Source organism: Xiphophorus couchianus, chromosome 13 (genome assembly GCF_001444195.1).
Source record: "Xiphophorus couchianus chromosome 13, X_couchianus-1.0, whole genome shotgun sequence".
NCBI lineage: Eukaryota > Metazoa > Chordata > Actinopteri > Cyprinodontiformes > Poeciliidae > Xiphophorus > Xiphophorus couchianus.
In genome coordinates, this window is record NC_040240.1 from 10,791,090 (window position 1) to 10,808,110 (window position 17,021).

The 17,021-nt window shown below is 37.4% G+C and overlaps 1 protein-coding gene across 6 annotated transcripts in view; it reads left to right on the forward strand.

Annotated features, from left to right (window-relative positions):
* Nucleotides 1-17,021, forward strand: part of elmo1 (engulfment and cell motility 1 (ced-12 homolog, C. elegans)) — a 100,257-nt gene that overhangs the window by 56,105 nt on the left and 27,131 nt on the right. For 4 of the 6 annotated variants that reach the window (XM_028036295.1, XM_028036296.1, XM_028036297.1 and 1 more), the window contains 7 exons: nucleotides 42-83; nucleotides 380-430; nucleotides 606-728; nucleotides 1,604-1,732; nucleotides 2,606-2,710; nucleotides 3,722-3,830; nucleotides 16,604-16,740. In XM_028036295.1, the coding sequence (XP_027892096.1) occupies nucleotides 42-83; nucleotides 380-430; nucleotides 606-728; nucleotides 1,604-1,732; nucleotides 2,606-2,710; nucleotides 3,722-3,830; nucleotides 16,604-16,740 (696 nt within the window). The remainder of the gene's footprint in view (nucleotides 1-41; nucleotides 84-379; nucleotides 431-605; nucleotides 729-1,603; nucleotides 1,733-2,605; nucleotides 2,711-3,721; nucleotides 3,831-16,603; nucleotides 16,741-17,021) is intronic. The other 2 variants (XM_028036300.1, XM_028036299.1) reach the window with 1 other exon arrangement.

Genomic DNA, 17,021 nt, shown 5'->3' on the forward strand with positions numbered 1-17,021 from the left:
CTGTTTCTGACTTTGCTTCCTCACTGCACACGACATGGTAGTTTGATGAGAACATTGTGGACATCCTAAATTGTCCCCTGACAGTAAGTGCACCCTTGATTAGCACACTTCGTAGTTTGCATTGTAGAAGACATCCGCTAGCGCATCTACTATCCCCTCTAAGTTTCTGTCTCGAGCTTCTTTTTCTTATTATTTTGCAGCCTGTCACTGCCATGAACTCTTTATTCTTTTCATTTTTGCATAGAAAATCTTAAGATCAGAGGTTTGCCTTGATATGTTGTCTCACTTTTATCACTCCCCACTTTCTCTTTTCTCTCTTCTTATGTTCTTTTTCTCTATTCCTTTTGTTCCTCTTTTTTCTTTTTTTCTAAATCCACAGGAGATGGCCCACATTCTAGCTCAGAAGCAGCTACGCTCCATCATTCTCACTGTAAGTTTTTCTGAAAGTTTATTCCCAATGTTTTCAGTTGATTTTCCCCGAGTCTTCTTTTTTGTTCACCCTCAAAATTCTGACTTTTTCTCACTTTGTTGTCATAAAACCTTCCATCTTTTTTTACATATTCTATTAATTAAAACTCTTTTTCTATCTTGATGTCCTCATGCAGAATGTAATCCGGAGCCCCACACCCATTAATGATGAGATGGCACATCAGCTGTATGTGATGCAGGTGCTCAACTTCAACCTGTTTGAGGATCGCATGATGACCAAGATGGATCCTCAGGACCAGGTTTGGATCCCGCTGAAAAAAATCTTGAAATTAAGAGAATTAAAACGTTAAAAGTATAAAAGTATTTTTGTTAAAAATATATACATTTTGAGTTGAACACCATAAATTGAACCAATAGCTTTTACGGTCATTAAAGAAAGTATATTAAAAAAAGAAAAAATATTATCCTGAAACTATAGCTTTGCAATGTGTTCAGATAGATCCAGCACAAAACTTCTAAAAATAATTTCAATAAATGCTGCTTAGTTTGTCTCAGACTTGGCAGAAGAAACAATATTTTTGTAGCTAATTAACTAGAGTAGTATTGTGCAACGACTTCCAAAAATAATATTCGTAAAACTTCTTCACCTTTTAATGATGGATTGAAATATGTTTGTTGCCAGTGTTTCCAGCACAGGGATTTTGTTATGTATTTGTCGATTGAAAATTAAATAAAATGCCTTTATTCATCGTGACATGTTTGTTTTTATTGATTAGACATCAGTGCACTTTCCTAGCCATTTAACAGCAGCAAACTCTGTCTTGTCCAACTGGATTGTACCGTGTGGGATTATTAGAGGATAAGCACCCATCTCCGCCGGTCATTATGCAATCAAGCTGTCAAAATAGGTACCATAATTGCCTTTTACATTAAGAAAAACAGCTTCACATTTGACCTCTGATATTAAAAATGATGATGTAATAACAATTAACAATATTGATTTGGCCTCTTAATAAAACAGTGTGTGAAAACGGTTGTTGGCCCTCTTAATTTCACAAACTGCAAGACAACTCAGAGGGGTCAGCAGGATTCTTACCTTATAAAGCTCTGAATAAAATAATGTGGTCTCTGGTTCTTGAGCTGCACTTTAATATACCCCCCTCTGTGTGTTCAGGCTCAGAGGGACATCATCTTTGAGCTTCGAAGAATTGCCTTCGATGTGGAGAGCGAGCCCAACAACGGAGGCAGCATCGAAAAGCGCAAATCCATGTACACCAGAGACTACAAAAAGCTTGGCTTCATTGTAAGTTTGATGTATGTGTGTGTGTGTGTGTGTGAGGTCTTTTTTTAAGAGCTCTAGCAGAATAACTTAAGCTAACCCTACCTCTGCTTGACATAAGCCTGGAGCATTTTTTGGGGGGGGCGGGTGACCTCCATGCTTTTGCACTCATGTGCTCAGTAAAAATGAGGTTAATTTGACTGCCTCGTTCCTCTGCCTTAAAGCTTTTATGCTTCCATTCAGACACATACACTTGGACACAATAAAAATGGTCCTCCACTCATGTACTAAAACCCCAAAAGAAGATCATAATACCATTGTATCAGTTAGTAACTTTTTCAAAAGACAAAAAGTAATTTTAAGAGTGAATTTTTACTGCACCATACTTTTAACTTTGACTTGAACTATATTATTTTGAAGTAAAACTACTCTTGAGTAGAAGTTTTGTTTACTTCACTCACCTCTAGTAACTTTTATATATATATATATATATATATATATATATATATATATATATATATATATATATATATATATATAATGATGAAGACCAAACCTGATTTAAACAAAAATGCTACAAACAAAAACACACCTACAATTTATTATCTTGCAGATCAAGTAAACATACAGTAAACACTACATACATATGGTCACTGGAGGTACTTTATGTTGTTCTAACATATATATGTTACTTACTGTTATTGCTGTTATAAGTTTATTTTGAAAATATTTTATTAAAGTGTTCTTTCTCCCCCAGCAGCTGAAAACTGAACTAGTAATATTTTTGCACACTTTGTTTTTATTGATTCTTGGTTGGCTGAGCATAAAATGACAAAGGTTAACAATTAAGAGTCAGTTGTGTGTGTTGAGTGTCGCTCTGTATTTGTGTTTTCCTAGAATCATGTCAATCCAGCCGTGGATTTTACCCAGATTCCTCCAGGCATGATGGCTCTCGATAACATGCTTTACTTTGCCAAACACCACCAGGATGCTTACATCAGGGTAAGCGCGCACGCACACGCCACGCACACACCACACACACACCACGCACAAAGTGGAGTTGTGTTGATACATCCTGTGAATGGAGCTGTGAATGTTTTTTTTTTTAGGTGTTTTTTCTTTTCTACTTCTATCAAACTTTTGTTTTTCTTTATTTTGGCCATTTATTTGTAATTTTTTTCTCATTTTGAAAATTTCAAACCAATAAAATTACAATTAAATGTTGCTATAGAAATGTTACACTTGCTCAGTAGAACTGGATTTCAAAACCACCTTCTCCACTGCAGAAAGTCTGACTTATTCGAGAGTCTTTATTATTATTCTAACATGGGAGCAACCCCAACACCCCAATAATTTTCCTATTAAATCTGTCACTGCCTGAATAGGCTGAGACCTTCATGCCAATTTGCCATCACCCTAATGATACAAGTGTGGGCTTTTCATACATTTGCCACTGACAGCGTGACAAAAAAGTGCAGCATTATACACTTATCCTCCTCCTCCATTGTTACAGCACTTCCAAAAAAGAAGTTCTTACGTCCACAAACCTCAATGAATTTTTGGGGAATTTTCTGTGTTAATCTAACAATAAAGTGGAAAGTGGAAGAAAAAACTACATGATTTCAAAAATGTATCAGCTGTTGTTTGTTTTTGTTTTTTTTACTTCAGCCTTCTTTAGTTTAATACACCTACATGAATTTCAATGCAACCAATTACCTTTGAAAGTCCCCTAATTGACAGCTGTTCAGATTTATCTCAGCATAAATCCAGCGGTTCTGTAAAGACATCAGACATTTTTTTCTATACATTTTTCATATAAAATTCTAATTCATTTTCTTGTGGCATGTGTGAAGAGGTTGGCTAAGTGAAGAGTCTGCCCTTTAAAATGACATGCTGAAGGAAGGGAACAGGAGCAAGAGCAAATGGGTGAAACACTTTGGGTCAAAGGGCCTTCAAATGTCATTTCACTTTAAGAAATTTCTTTCCCCTTTTTCCATCATGTGGATTTCCCAGATTGTCCTGGAGAACAGCAGCAGGGAAGACAAGCACGAATGCCCATTCGGCCGCAGCAGCATCGAGCTGACCAAGATGCTCTGCGAGATCCTGAAAGTCGGCGAACTTCGTAAGTCATCATCGGCAAAAACAGACGCTGTCCAGAGATCACATGTTCACACAAATTCCTCAATACAAACCTTGGAACTCTCTGTCTAATGTACTGGAGAGCAAAACAAAATCTCTTTGCCTATTTTCACTCCACTTTACTTGTTTAAATGGGCAGCTTGTTCTCAGCTCTGCTCCAGACTGACCCCTGCTGCTCCCGGTGGGAATGGAGGAGGCAATTTTAGCTTCTGTTTTTAGGTTGACGTGCCCTTTTCCACAGCTCTTGTTGTTAATTTTATTTTTATTTCTATTTTCCAAGGAAATGTGCTGCAGGATCCATTTGAGGATTCTCTAAAACATCTCCCTCATTTATTTTTAAGTCCCAAGTGAATTTTGGCTCTAATGCACCTCTGGCTATATAGAAGATGAGAGAACTGCACCAATTATTATAAATCTACCAGCCTTAAGAGAATCAGTGGCTGAATAGAGTAGCAGGATACATTTTGTATGTCTTCATGTGCTTTGCAAATGTATTTTTTGTGTTTTTCTCTTTCAGTCATCTGAGCTTCTTTTTTTCTAATATTTTATTTATTTATGCATGTTAGCCTTTGCTGCAGAGCTCTTGTTTTTCTTTTTTTAATGCAGCTTCTTTTATCCATTCCATATTCAAAATGCCCCTGTGACTCTTTCTTCTTGCAGACTGAAATTTCTTTCCTTTAGTCTTAAATGATAATAATTAGAAGCATTCTTTGTCCTCATTCTTTCTATGAATTTTATGTTTTAAGAAAGCCTTCTTTTTTAACAATTGTTCTGATTTAAACTAAAAATGCTGAGTGAAGTATATGCTTTTTGTTAAATGTAACAGGTATGTAACAGGTTATTGACATTTTGTTTGAAAATCTGAATATTTTTTTCTTCATATGCTATGATAAAACCTTAGCAGAATAACTGCCCTGACCTTGACTTGCTGTTCTGATGTTTCCCCTGGTGGTTGCGCTCTTTGCTGCGTCTGTTATTTGAGGGGGCTGAGTCCATAAATATTAATTAGAAGCTACAGCGTGTTTTACAATTGTTTAAACTGACAGCAGATATAGGTACAAGAATAGGAACCCATGATCTTCAAAGAATTATTTGTATAAGTGCATCATTTGCTTAAAATGATAAAATATGCACTTTGAGTGGTGTGAAGTATGCCATGTGAAACAAAAAATGTCAATGCAGTAAGACATAAAAGAGAATAAAGTGAGTTTGTTTTATTGGATGCCAAATCTTTAGCGTTTGATCCATTTCTGTCTGGGTTTGAGTTAATATTTTCACAGAACTGGACTATATGAGCCTGTCCTACATGCTCTCCATCATTTTCTTTGCCAAAAGTTGAACATGTTCACATTTTGTCTCAGTGCATTCATACGCTACCTGGTATTTACTTGGGTTCAATGTTGCACGTCATAGTACAAACTTGCAAAGTGGAATTAAAATGACACCTGTGTGTCAAGAAGGTTTTTTTTTACAAATGAATATTTGAAAAATGTGGCATGAATTTGCATTCATCCTTAAAGTCAGTATTTTGAACATCCCTCAGTGCAATTACTGCCACAAATCTACCAATATTGTATATCCTAAGACAGAAATATTTCATTCTTTACAAAATTGCTCATCTTGTGTGAGACTGGATGGATAGTGTCTAAAAAACGTCACCTTTTTTCCAAGTCTGGACTTTGTCTGGATCACTATAACATCAGTGTGTTTTGACCCAAACCCTGTAGTTCTGGCTGTATGTTGAAGGTTGTTGTTTTGTTGCATGGTGAGCCTCCAACAGGTTTGACCTTGGTTCTGACTCCACCAGGTTTCCCTGTAGGTACATTGTGTTTAGCATGAACAAACACCATGAGGGGTAAATCCGTCCTGCAGCTCCTCCAGAGTTACCGATCATTTGGGCTGCTTGTCTGATAAACATTCTTTCTTTGCCTGTTAGTTTAGTTTAAATGGATCGCTAAGTTTGTGTCATACTCTTATGATTTTTGGTGGATGGATTAAACGGTGCTCTGTGAAATACCCAACACCTGGCACCCTAGTTCAGACTTATTCACAGCTTCCTCCCTGATCTGTCTCCTGTGTTCCTTGATCTCTGTGATGCTCTTTTTTCACTAATGTTCCCTAACAAACCCTAAAGGCCTTCACAGAGCAGCTGGACTTATTCTGAGATCCTGTCACATATGCATACATTAAAACATACTAATGAACCATGGAGTTGAATGGATGTAGCGTAGGCCAAGGGAGCAGGTGCGGAGGGAGTAACACCGGATCATTTATGGCTCTGCTCCTGTGTGTGTGTTTCTTTGTGAATATGCAGCATGTGTGTTTGTGCTTCATTGTGCTCTTCCCAGAGGGAAGATGACGAGGGGAATGAGTCCCAGCTCCACATTGAAACTGTCATCATTCAGTTGACCTTTCCGTGGGGAAACATAGAAACTCCTGACACTAATGAGGATGTTGGAGGCTGTGTCTGTCTCTCTGTAGTGTTTTATCAGTTTTGATAGTGTCCTATTTAAGTTGGCACTCTTTCTATACTAAGGCACAAGAATAACATTTTAAGAGAGTGACTTTTTTACTTTCAATGTTCACACTGCAGGGAATACATTTTCTATACTTCTTGATGATTATTTCATTCTGGTATTTTTTTTTTTGTTTTTTTTGGGGGGGGCAAATCTGTTTAAATCATAAAAGTATTGACCCGTCTGTGAAAGGGTTTTAAACCCAGAAAATCAATATGAGAAAAAAGAAATCCAAGTAACTTACCAACAATTTGGTTTCCACATGTATTTATTTAGTGGGCAAAGACAAAAAAAAACAAAAAACAGTTTTACAAATCAAGATTTTGAAAATGTCTGCGTTAATCTATTGCTTTTACAATGTGTTCCCCTATTACATGTCTGTTTTGTCTTTTGGTCCCAAACTACCTCCATTACTTAATGGTAAACTATTATGTACCCAAGTACTCAAATATTTAGTACCATTTTTTGGGCTCCTTTTCGAGTTTTACCAACACATCACCATTTTATTTCTTCCTACTTCCTTTAAACCCTGCTATACAAACCTATTTTATATACGTTCTTAATCCATGGAATTTTAAGTTTTACTTCAATGAAAGTTAAATACTTTATGCATTTTGGAGATAAAATGCAGATGGTCACAAAAACGCTCATCTATAATCTAATTCAATTGTACGGGATATTAGAATCTAAAATCCTAGTATACTCTTTATATACCCAAGCTGAAATCATCTGAAGTTGTTCATATTTATCAAAAGTATGAATTGTCCTCTAATCAAGTGGTAATCTAGATGGTAACTTCTCCATTGTTTAGCAGGAAAGAACATAATGTTGAGGAAGCTATCAAAGACGGGAACAGTAGCATATTATTGTAATAAGTCTTTTATTACAATAGTTTAGTTTTTTTGTATTCTGCAGCAGAAACAAATGTCAAAACATTTTTAATCATCATCTTAGTCATTTGTTATCTAATATCAGTAAATTAAAGTGAAATGTCAAAATTCTTCTATAAGTTAAGGTGAAGTTAGATGGACTGTTCAACTTATCACATAGATAAACAGTGACACAGAGTTTCTTAAAGACTTAATTTATGCAAAAGAAAAACCTTGATTCTGTTAAATTAAAAGTTTCTTATAAACAAACTAAATTCCAAACCCTATAAAGGTTCATTGGCATTGTTTCCTTCTACTTCATTGGTTGTGGATAAGGACAGAAGAAAGAGACAGCAGATGAATGTTGACGGTGCTGACGTCTTTCTGGCTCGCTTCAAAAATGTTCGTATTTGACTCTGCTGCTCATGCAATCTGTTTTCATTCTCCGAAGAATCAAACTCGGAGGGACTCTGGATGAACTGGAGCTCTTATAGCTGTGTTTCTTTTCCTCTTGCCTCTTCATGCCTGGTTTTTCCCACTGGATTGTCGGTGTTTACTTTTTATTCCCACTTTCAGGGGTTCTAATTTCTTTTTAAGGAAATACAAAAATATGTTTCTTTAATGTTGATGAGCGTCCTACCAGTGCAGCATTCAAATTTCAAGATTCCCCGTGTTTATCTAATTAATTTTGGTGAAATGAGCTAAGCTTTTGCATTTGAATTGGATGTAAGTGCTCTGAGTCTCTAAATAATTCATAACACACTCCAGGTATCTCTCTCACCTCCCTCCATTAAATCATACTGTTTCCCCCTCACATTTGCTGATGCCCTGCCTCAGATCCCTGAAAGATTAATTGTGTCACCGTGTTTCTGCTGGAACACGGAGCTTAATGGAATCTGCGACTCACCGAACCTCGTCTTCTCCGACTCCCCGGGTTTAAGTCGGCCTATGTAATATTTATAAAGTTATTTTGAAAGGGTCAGACGTGGTGAGTAATGGCCCTGCTTGGTGATTCACAGTGTGCCGCCTCAGCAACGGGGATAGAGAGCTGGGTTTGGTGAAGCACGGCAGGTCCAGGCATGGATAGAGACCCGTCCACAGACGTGTATATTCACATGCAGGCCAGAGATCCAGCAGATCCTGTTCGGAAGCTCACAAAAACAGTCGAATCTGACAGGATCACTGGGAGAACCTTGATTAAGTCATGGCTAGATTTTTACATATCAACTTCTTCAAAAAGCTACCCAACAATTTGCACTGTTTAATCCATCCAGAACAAATAACTAAATTATCCGTCCACTTAAGCTGACAGGTAAAGAAACACCCCTGCAGTAAACCTAACATCAAAGCCCAAGACAGCCATTACAAAATATTTATCCATTAGTCCAGCTTCTTCATCATTCTAATTTTCTGATATTTGCAGTTTTGTATTATAATATTAGACCAGTATTCTTGATTTGGATCAATGCTTAGTCCTGACAAGAACATTATTATGGATCTCTGGTTGGTGTACTTGTTAACTTGTGAGGATTAGGCATGAAGTAGAAATGGTTTTAGTTTTGATTAATTAGAATACCATAAAAAAAAAAAAAAATCAATGCCACATCCCGATACAACCAGTTTTGCAAGCTTGTGTGTGTGTTTCTCAGAAATAAACGTGCGCTGCATCCAAAGCCATGAGATGACTCAGCTATCCAAACTTACCGAGCTGACAACTCTCTCTGTAATTAGATTTTTCTTTTTTCTCCGGCAACATCAAACCTTCGCTCACACACTCCTACACTCGCATAAATATAACCATTGAAAAGTGTCCAAGTGTGAGATGAAAATATTGTTTGGACTAGCCCGCTGTGTCAGATGCAAGATGTGTGGAGTTTTTCGAAACTCACCACAAACATGCCGTTCATGCAGACTTGGGGTCAAAATGGCATTTTATGTCTGGTCAGGGACTCATTATTATTATTATTATAAATAATAATTATCCAATTCTTAATTTATATAAAATCATTATCATATAATCCTGAAAAACCACTTAACTGAATATTGGTTATTTTTTGTTGGTAGGATCTCTGTATTTGTAGTATATCTTTTTTTTTTTGCAAGTAGTTTAAAAACTTGATTTTAAATCAGAAATTAATATTTATTCATTTCTTTTGCTGAAGATTCAAAGTAAAAATTTTATAATCTTCCCATGACATTCATGTGCTGTTAGAAAATGTGACTCCTACATGCCAGAATCAGCAGGGGTCATAATCTTTTGTATTTCACCATGGTTGAATGGCACAAGTGGGATCAGAGCCACACTTAGGTTAGAATATAAAACACAGAAAATAATACACAATATCAGTGACATTAAATCATATGTGAAATGTTAGTGTTTTATGATTATTTATCACTGTAATTCATCAAAATACTTGGCTAATGAGAAGACTAAATTCATATGCAATAGTTATTCTACATGGGAAAGTTTTTTTACATGTATGAAATTGAAGTACATTGAGATTAATAGTAATGGTTTAGGATGAAACTGGTTTATGAACTGATGAAGGGCAGATTTTACTCAAAGCCTTCTGTGACTCTCTAGGGGGGGTTTTAGACAAAATGTTTGTCTAATATGTAAACATTAGTGGTCAGTGCTAGCAACTGAGCATTAGTTTTGAAGCTGATCTCTTATGAAATGATTAGGTTAGAGCTGGGAGTCCTTGTTAGAAGTCTCCTTCGATTAATCACGAGCAGAGTGGCTAATGGCAAGTGGAGCGAAGGCCAAGCAAAGCACTGCCAAGTATCCTTCAAGCTGCAGCTTGACCATCATTTTGGCTCTCAGCAACCACTTCTCTTTGAGTCTGTTTGAGTTACAGCTGTCTACTCCGACTTTTTGTGGGTTGCTTTCAGTTCAGACATACCAAAAGGGGAGTGATCCAAAACCAGACTGCACATAACTTGATTTAAATACTACGTCTATCAAAACGGGAGAAATATTGTGACTAGGCAAGAACTGTTATGAAATTATAACAGAATGATGATCTTAAGTAAAAAACAAAATCCCACTTACAGCACATTGGTATTTGCATCAAATATTTAAGGGGAAAAAATTGATATAACGGAATTACAATGGTTACCAAACTGTAATTGCAGTTTGGTAACCTGTAACTTTACAAAACTTTAGTGTACCATTTATACTGGAAACAGTATGAAGTTAACTTTTTAATAACATGTAGGGAATTAAGTCTTTTAAAAAAAGTGCATCATAAAATCAGCCTTGTGAGGCAAAGTACATAAGTATTCCCGTTTTCCCCAGCTTGAAAGGTTGGCTTGTGAATTTACTTTCTTCCTTTTGAGTGCAGACAACTCAGCTGTGATCAGATAACTTTTAGTCAAACTGCTTTTGTATTTCTGTGCCTCCTGGTGCCTCCTGTTCTGGTAGCTGAGCACATATCTGCATTTTAGTTGGAGAAGTCCTCGCTGTTTTGTGATGCTCAAACCATTCTGCATCTGCATTTGGGAAGACTGGCGACCGATTGTGTATGCATAACAATGAGTCACAACATCTGAAGTATTCTTGCAGATTTCACTGAAAGGAGATTTAATACAGAGCACACTGGAGCTGCATATCTGATTTATTAAAATGTGAGATGTGTCTTGTTTATTAAGTAGCCGTGACGTGTACGGGGACAAAACCACAAAGCTCAAAGCGACACAAGAATTTCTGTTTCTAAAAAAGGAAAGTGTGCAGATTAATTTAACACTGGTGTCAGTTTAGAGACCTGACCTTTTCCCTTAATGATCCTCGTTGGATTTTACTTTCTTTCCATCTGTCACAGCTATTCGCTGATTTTGCCCATTCCTAAATGAGTCTCATCATTTGTGAGGTGAACCTGCTTATCATATTTCATTAACCTAAATGGGAAAACAGAAAAGAGGAAGGGAAAAGTGTGGTTGAAAAACTATCCACTCAGTGACACAGATAACTGTTGCCTCAAGAGGATTGTGAAGCCAAAGCTATTTAAGAGTTTGTTGGGGATTTACAAGGTGTGGACTGTAACTTTACTATTTACACATCACATAGCATCAACCGTCAAATTTATTCATTTTGTTAAATCACTCCTGAACCACAGACCAGATCAGGACTGGACTACTGCTCAGTCCTCTGCTCAGACGTTTCATTAAGAAGTCAAGGCCCCGGTGTCAAGAGGAGGAGTGGTCAGGCACAGAATGAACGTTACTTGAGGTTCAGTGTGACATTTCCACGGTCAGCAATGATTTAAGGAGCCATGTTATCTACTGATGTTGGTCGACTGTTTTTATCAAGGTTTAATGGTCAGCAAACTGCCCTGACTTACTCACCAGAGAGAATATGTTGTCCCACCATACTGATGCAAGGCAAAAGAAAGTACAAGTGTATAAGGTTTACAGCAAATGAACATAATTTTTTTTTAAAAAGTCATTTTTCATTGGTCTTATATCATTTTCAAATTTTTTAGAAGCAACATTTTCAGTCTTTTTGGCTTTAAGCTATAAATAAATCCGTGTACCTCATCTTTTTTCGTCACCATTCTTGCCGAGAATGACTTTTGCTCTATATATTGTAATTCTTGGGACTCTTCTTGTAGCTACCGTCTCTTTTTGATCTCTTACTCTAAAGTCAAAACTGTCCACTGACTCCTTTCTGCCTTGTTTTATTAGCTTCACTGAAGAAATGCTCAGATTAAAAGGGCAAGTACAACACATCTGCCTCTCTGGGGAGTTATGTGTCTCATAAAATCTTTATCATTAGTCTTTCACACTTCACAGAGCTTATGCTTAAAAGCTCAGAGGTCTTTCATTTTTAAGTTATGCATCAATCTTCTGAGGTTGTGTGCATCATTAATAAGTTGAATTCTTATTTCAAGTTCAGTTTACACTATGGATGAACGGATATTAGTTATTCGGTGTTGAATGCTTCTCTTGCGGATTTATTCAACGAGATATGTAGAATGCTCCAAAAACAGATTAAAGAGTAGAAAGAGCCTCAGAAGCCCCTGTTCAGAGCTCATTTCAGTCATTATAACGCTGTGTATTAATATTTTATGCCTGCTTGGTGATGCTACACTCTTTCTTGCTGCGTCTTGATAAGCACTCAGCTGAGTTGCTAAGTCATGCAACCCTCTCCGCGTACCTGCTCCCTTGCCACCTATATCTACAGACACAATCGGAGTAAAAAACACGTCGCTGGTTCGGCTCTGCTGACACACAGAGAAACCGCTCTTGTAACAGTTGGACATGAAGACACGCTGGGATTGTAATTAGTGGAACGGCGGCGCTTTCTGCCATCTCTTCATCGTTTGGTGGGGCTGCAAGGTGACTCCGAGGGTTGATTCGCCCACTGTGTGCACACACCCACACGGTCGCAAATACACAGTGGGCCTTGACAGATGTCAGAGTGGCAATCAGCCCACATGTGCCTCTTATGTTCCTGTTTGATGCACAGTCACGCAACTGCTCTAGTGCTTAGTCACTTCGGTTTTGTCCTGGACCTCACTGTGTGGTCACCGGTTGAGTAATCGGTTGATGTCACAGAACCCTCCGAAGCTGGACTGTAAGGGGACTTTTACGACTGCTGCATTCACACACAAGGCACTAACTAGTTGGCCATTTTGTTTTAGCTGCATGCAAGTCAGCACTGGTCTTAATAGCCAAACAGATGGTAAAGGAGGGGCGGAGGACCGGAAAGGACTCCCTTTGAAGCTGGAGATGCACCGAAAAGTAAACCAGAGATCAGAACTGCTCAGTTTTCCCTTGTTTATTTCTGACCACTGGTGGCACTCAGCTGACAGCATTAGTACTTGTTTTGTCAGATAAAAACAAATAACGGTTATGGGCCAGATGCTTTGACAATCTCAAGATTCCTTCATTTTTTGTTTTTCTCGATTATTAGGACTATTTTTTTGTAGTAGTTAGAAATAAAATTCTGTCAAAACCACATTTAGCAGATTCTGGCTATAAAAAATAACATATAAAGTGCATCTTTAGTTTAGATTAATTGTAAACCATAGTTTCTTCATAAGAATCACATGTTTTTGTTGAAACACAGCTGTAAATCTCAGCTTTACTTCAGCCCATCAAGGCAACAAAACATTTTTTTTTATCTTTTCTCCCAAACTAAGAAAGCAGAACATTTGTTGAAAACTAGAAATAGAAGTTGCTCTATTTTTATAACTGGAATGTGATGTGATTTTTATTTTTTCACCATAAAACAAATGAAAATTGGCAACAGCATAAATATAGAATATACTGCACTGTACTTGAACATGGACAAGTATTTTTCTTAAAACAATTTTCTTCCCATAGCATTGCAAGAAACCATTTGCTATAACCTTAAAAACAATGTGCTTCATGTCACTGCAGCGTCAGAGTCAGTCAAAAACAAATGCACAGCTCTGTCTTACTTTCCTGCTCGTGGAAATGTTGCTGCAAATCACCCACATGGTTCTCCGGGAACCAGTGGTGGAGATGTTTTATACTTAGTTGGCTGGTTGCTCTGTTGGTTACCCAGCCTCCATCAGCAAGCACACTGCATTATGTGTGACCCCACTCTGTACTCTATGTTCAGCTCCTACTATAACATCACTTTTTACATTTTATATTTATTGCCGTCAGATGGTTTTCTTAAGAGAAACCTTACCACAAGAGTAAATTGCAGAAATTGAATTATTAAAGTAAACCAACTAGCCAGAAACCACTTATTTCCCCTAATTCTGTTGTTGAAGTCAATCATTTGGTTGATTTGTTTGTTTATTTTAGCTCTGTCCTGTGGATTTTGGTTCTCTGTAATCTCACTTTTAGTGACAAAATCCCAAACTGACCTAATATTGTTGAGATTAGGGTAAATCTGCACCATCTGTTGCAAAACTCATTATTTCTCTGAGTCTTATAAACCTAATCCCATTTCATCTCTTGCCCTCACTGCGCAAAAGGCAAGTAGTTTTCAGCTAAGTGTGATATAGAGCATTATTTTAGTCATGAGACTTTTAAGTTCTGCTGACCCAAATGAGCATATGGTTGAGACCAACCTAAACCGGCCATCATCGTGTCCAGTTACCCACTTTATGAGCGCGTTAACATCTGGCTGTGCAGATGGATGAAACGATAGAGGACAAAGCAAACTCATTAGGGTTCATTAAGCATTCAACCAGATTGTGTGCTGCAGACCCATATGCATTACCCAAAAGATTCATAAATTATGACTTTAAACAAGTCACAGTTCACACCTGCCCCGCTGAGCCGTTATCTGGTTACAGGGAGAGTTTAGGGTCCCTGTGGTGATATTTATCCCGACACATCCTGCTACGATCGTCCTTGTTTTAGTGTTAGATGCTTTGAACATTGTGTGTGGGTTTTGTTTTTTTGTTTTTTTTTGTTTTTTATATATATTTTAACCGAATAGTTTAATTTACTGAATTGTCAGGTGTTGCATTTTCTTACAAGATAGCAAGTTAACAAAAGCAAATAATAATGTCAAATAATTCCTTCAATTTATTGTCTGCGCTGCAAAAACTTTTCACTAAATTAAAACATACATCTTTTCCAGAAGGTTAAATTAAATATTTGGAATTTGATAGAAAATAATTCCTACATTCAATACAAATGACTTTCAGCTGATTAATATGTGCATCCTGATAATAAATTATATAAAATACCACACATAATATAATAGTTTCCTTTGAAGGACACTGTGTTAACCCGTTTCTTGTCTCAGCCCTGCTGCTTGGACTCTTGCTTAGCCTCGCAAGAAGTATTAAAACTGTCTGCGAGGGAGAAATTTCTGCAGAGTCGCTTGAGACGACTTGCTGTCTGTATCTTTCAAATGAGCCTTGACATGTCATTCCCCTTCACCTTGCTGCCTCACTGCGCTGGCTCCGTCAGTAAACAGCCTTGTAAGCTCAGAGTTCAACATGCCTAATCAGTTTTGCTAGTCTGCCAAAACAAGATAATTTATTAGAGATTGTTTCTGATCCTGTTTCCTTTTCCAATTTCTTTAGTGTTTTTATTTTATTTTGTTTTAGCCATGAGTGAAACTCTGTTGGCTAAGCAGGTTGTCGGCTTCTCTTTTGATGGCTCCACTCCATTAGCTTTCCAATCGACTGCCGGCTTTGGTGGCACATCCCACCCCAATCTCCACCATGTCCTCCACTTAATCGTCCATCCATCACTTGAAATCAAGGCCCAGGTCTCTGTGCCTGTGGGCTGATGGCATCACTCATTATACTGTGAAGTTTCAATTGCTGCCCGACCCTTTCCATCCAATTTCATGGCTCCTCTTGGTGGCCGGTGCCCCTGCTGCTCCACTCTGAAACTCTTTAAATGAACCAACCTTTGGCTCCGAGCTGCCACTCATCGCTGCAAGGCGAGAGCGCGGCGAATGCAGTTCGAATGAATGTCAAGGCTTGTTATTGTACCTTTGGGTTAATACAGTTTGGGTACTCAAGAGCCCAGTCTCTACCCTTCCCCACCCCCCCGCATTTTACACTCATGTCAAATCCACTCCCACACAAATCCTGGGATTAAAGTAGTTCACTGCTCTGCTAATGGAGAAAATAAACAGATTTTGGGTCTGGGGATAAGAAACGTATCTTGACTTAATTTAGCTGGAACTAGTTTTTGGACTGAATTTGCCACAAGGGGACATTTTGAATTTGATGAGTATGTTCGATTTCAGTTATGCTCTCATCTCAATTAAGTGGATTCTCTGTGGAGGTTCTTGGCTTTTTTGGATCAAATTTGTCTCCCTCTATAATTATAGTGGAAAAAAATATATAATTCATAAACAGCATGTGATATTTCACACTATTAGAGAGTATGCATTTTAATGCGGATCATCAAAACACTTGAACCCAACTATTCATGCGTCAGGCTGAATTGAAGTGTTCATAAACATGGTCAATTTTGGTGTTTGAATAAATTGGAGTTAGATACCCCAGTTTAAGGAATTTTGGAATTAACAGAAACATGAATAATCATAACATGATTTATTTGGCGTAATTTAAAAATATAATGCCTTAATAAAGGAGGTAATTCTCCTCCAGTTTTTATCTAATTGCCAAAGTATTGACTAAAAATAATAAGACCAAAACTTTTTGTGGTTGTTGAAACCATAACTTTTAAACACTTGGCATGCTCATCAGTAACATAAGCCCTCTCTGTGAACACAACTAAAGTTATACATTTCAAACTCTATGATTCTAAGACATTTAGACAGGTAAAAATGATTGAAATTAAATGTAAAAAAAAATAAACAAACACAAAAAATCCCTGTAATATTGCTGTGCTAACAACATATTGAATCATTTGCACCCTTTGCAAATACTTATCACTTGCCTCTTTAATTTCCACAGCCAGTGAAAACTGTCATGACTTCCACCCCATGTTCTTCACCCACGAACACTCCTTTGAGGAATTCTTCTGCATCTGCATCCAGCTGCTTAACAAGACCTGGAAGGAAATGCGAGCCACAAGCGAAGACTTTAACAAGGTAGGCCACATGGCTTTGCTACTGGGTTCAGGCTTGTGTTTCATGCTGATAAGAGTTTTGAGCCATGTGCTCTACTTATAGACTATTTATTGGACAGTGAGGGGAGAGACACGTGTGGATGCCTCTTTTTTTTCACCACCGTAGAAAGTGCTTTGTTTGAATACATATAATTTGTAAAATTCTTGTTTTTTTGTTTGTGTATTTATATTTCCAGAATTTCTCAGTAGGCTTACAATTGATATTAAATCGCCATTAATTTAAAACACAGTGACTTTCATATG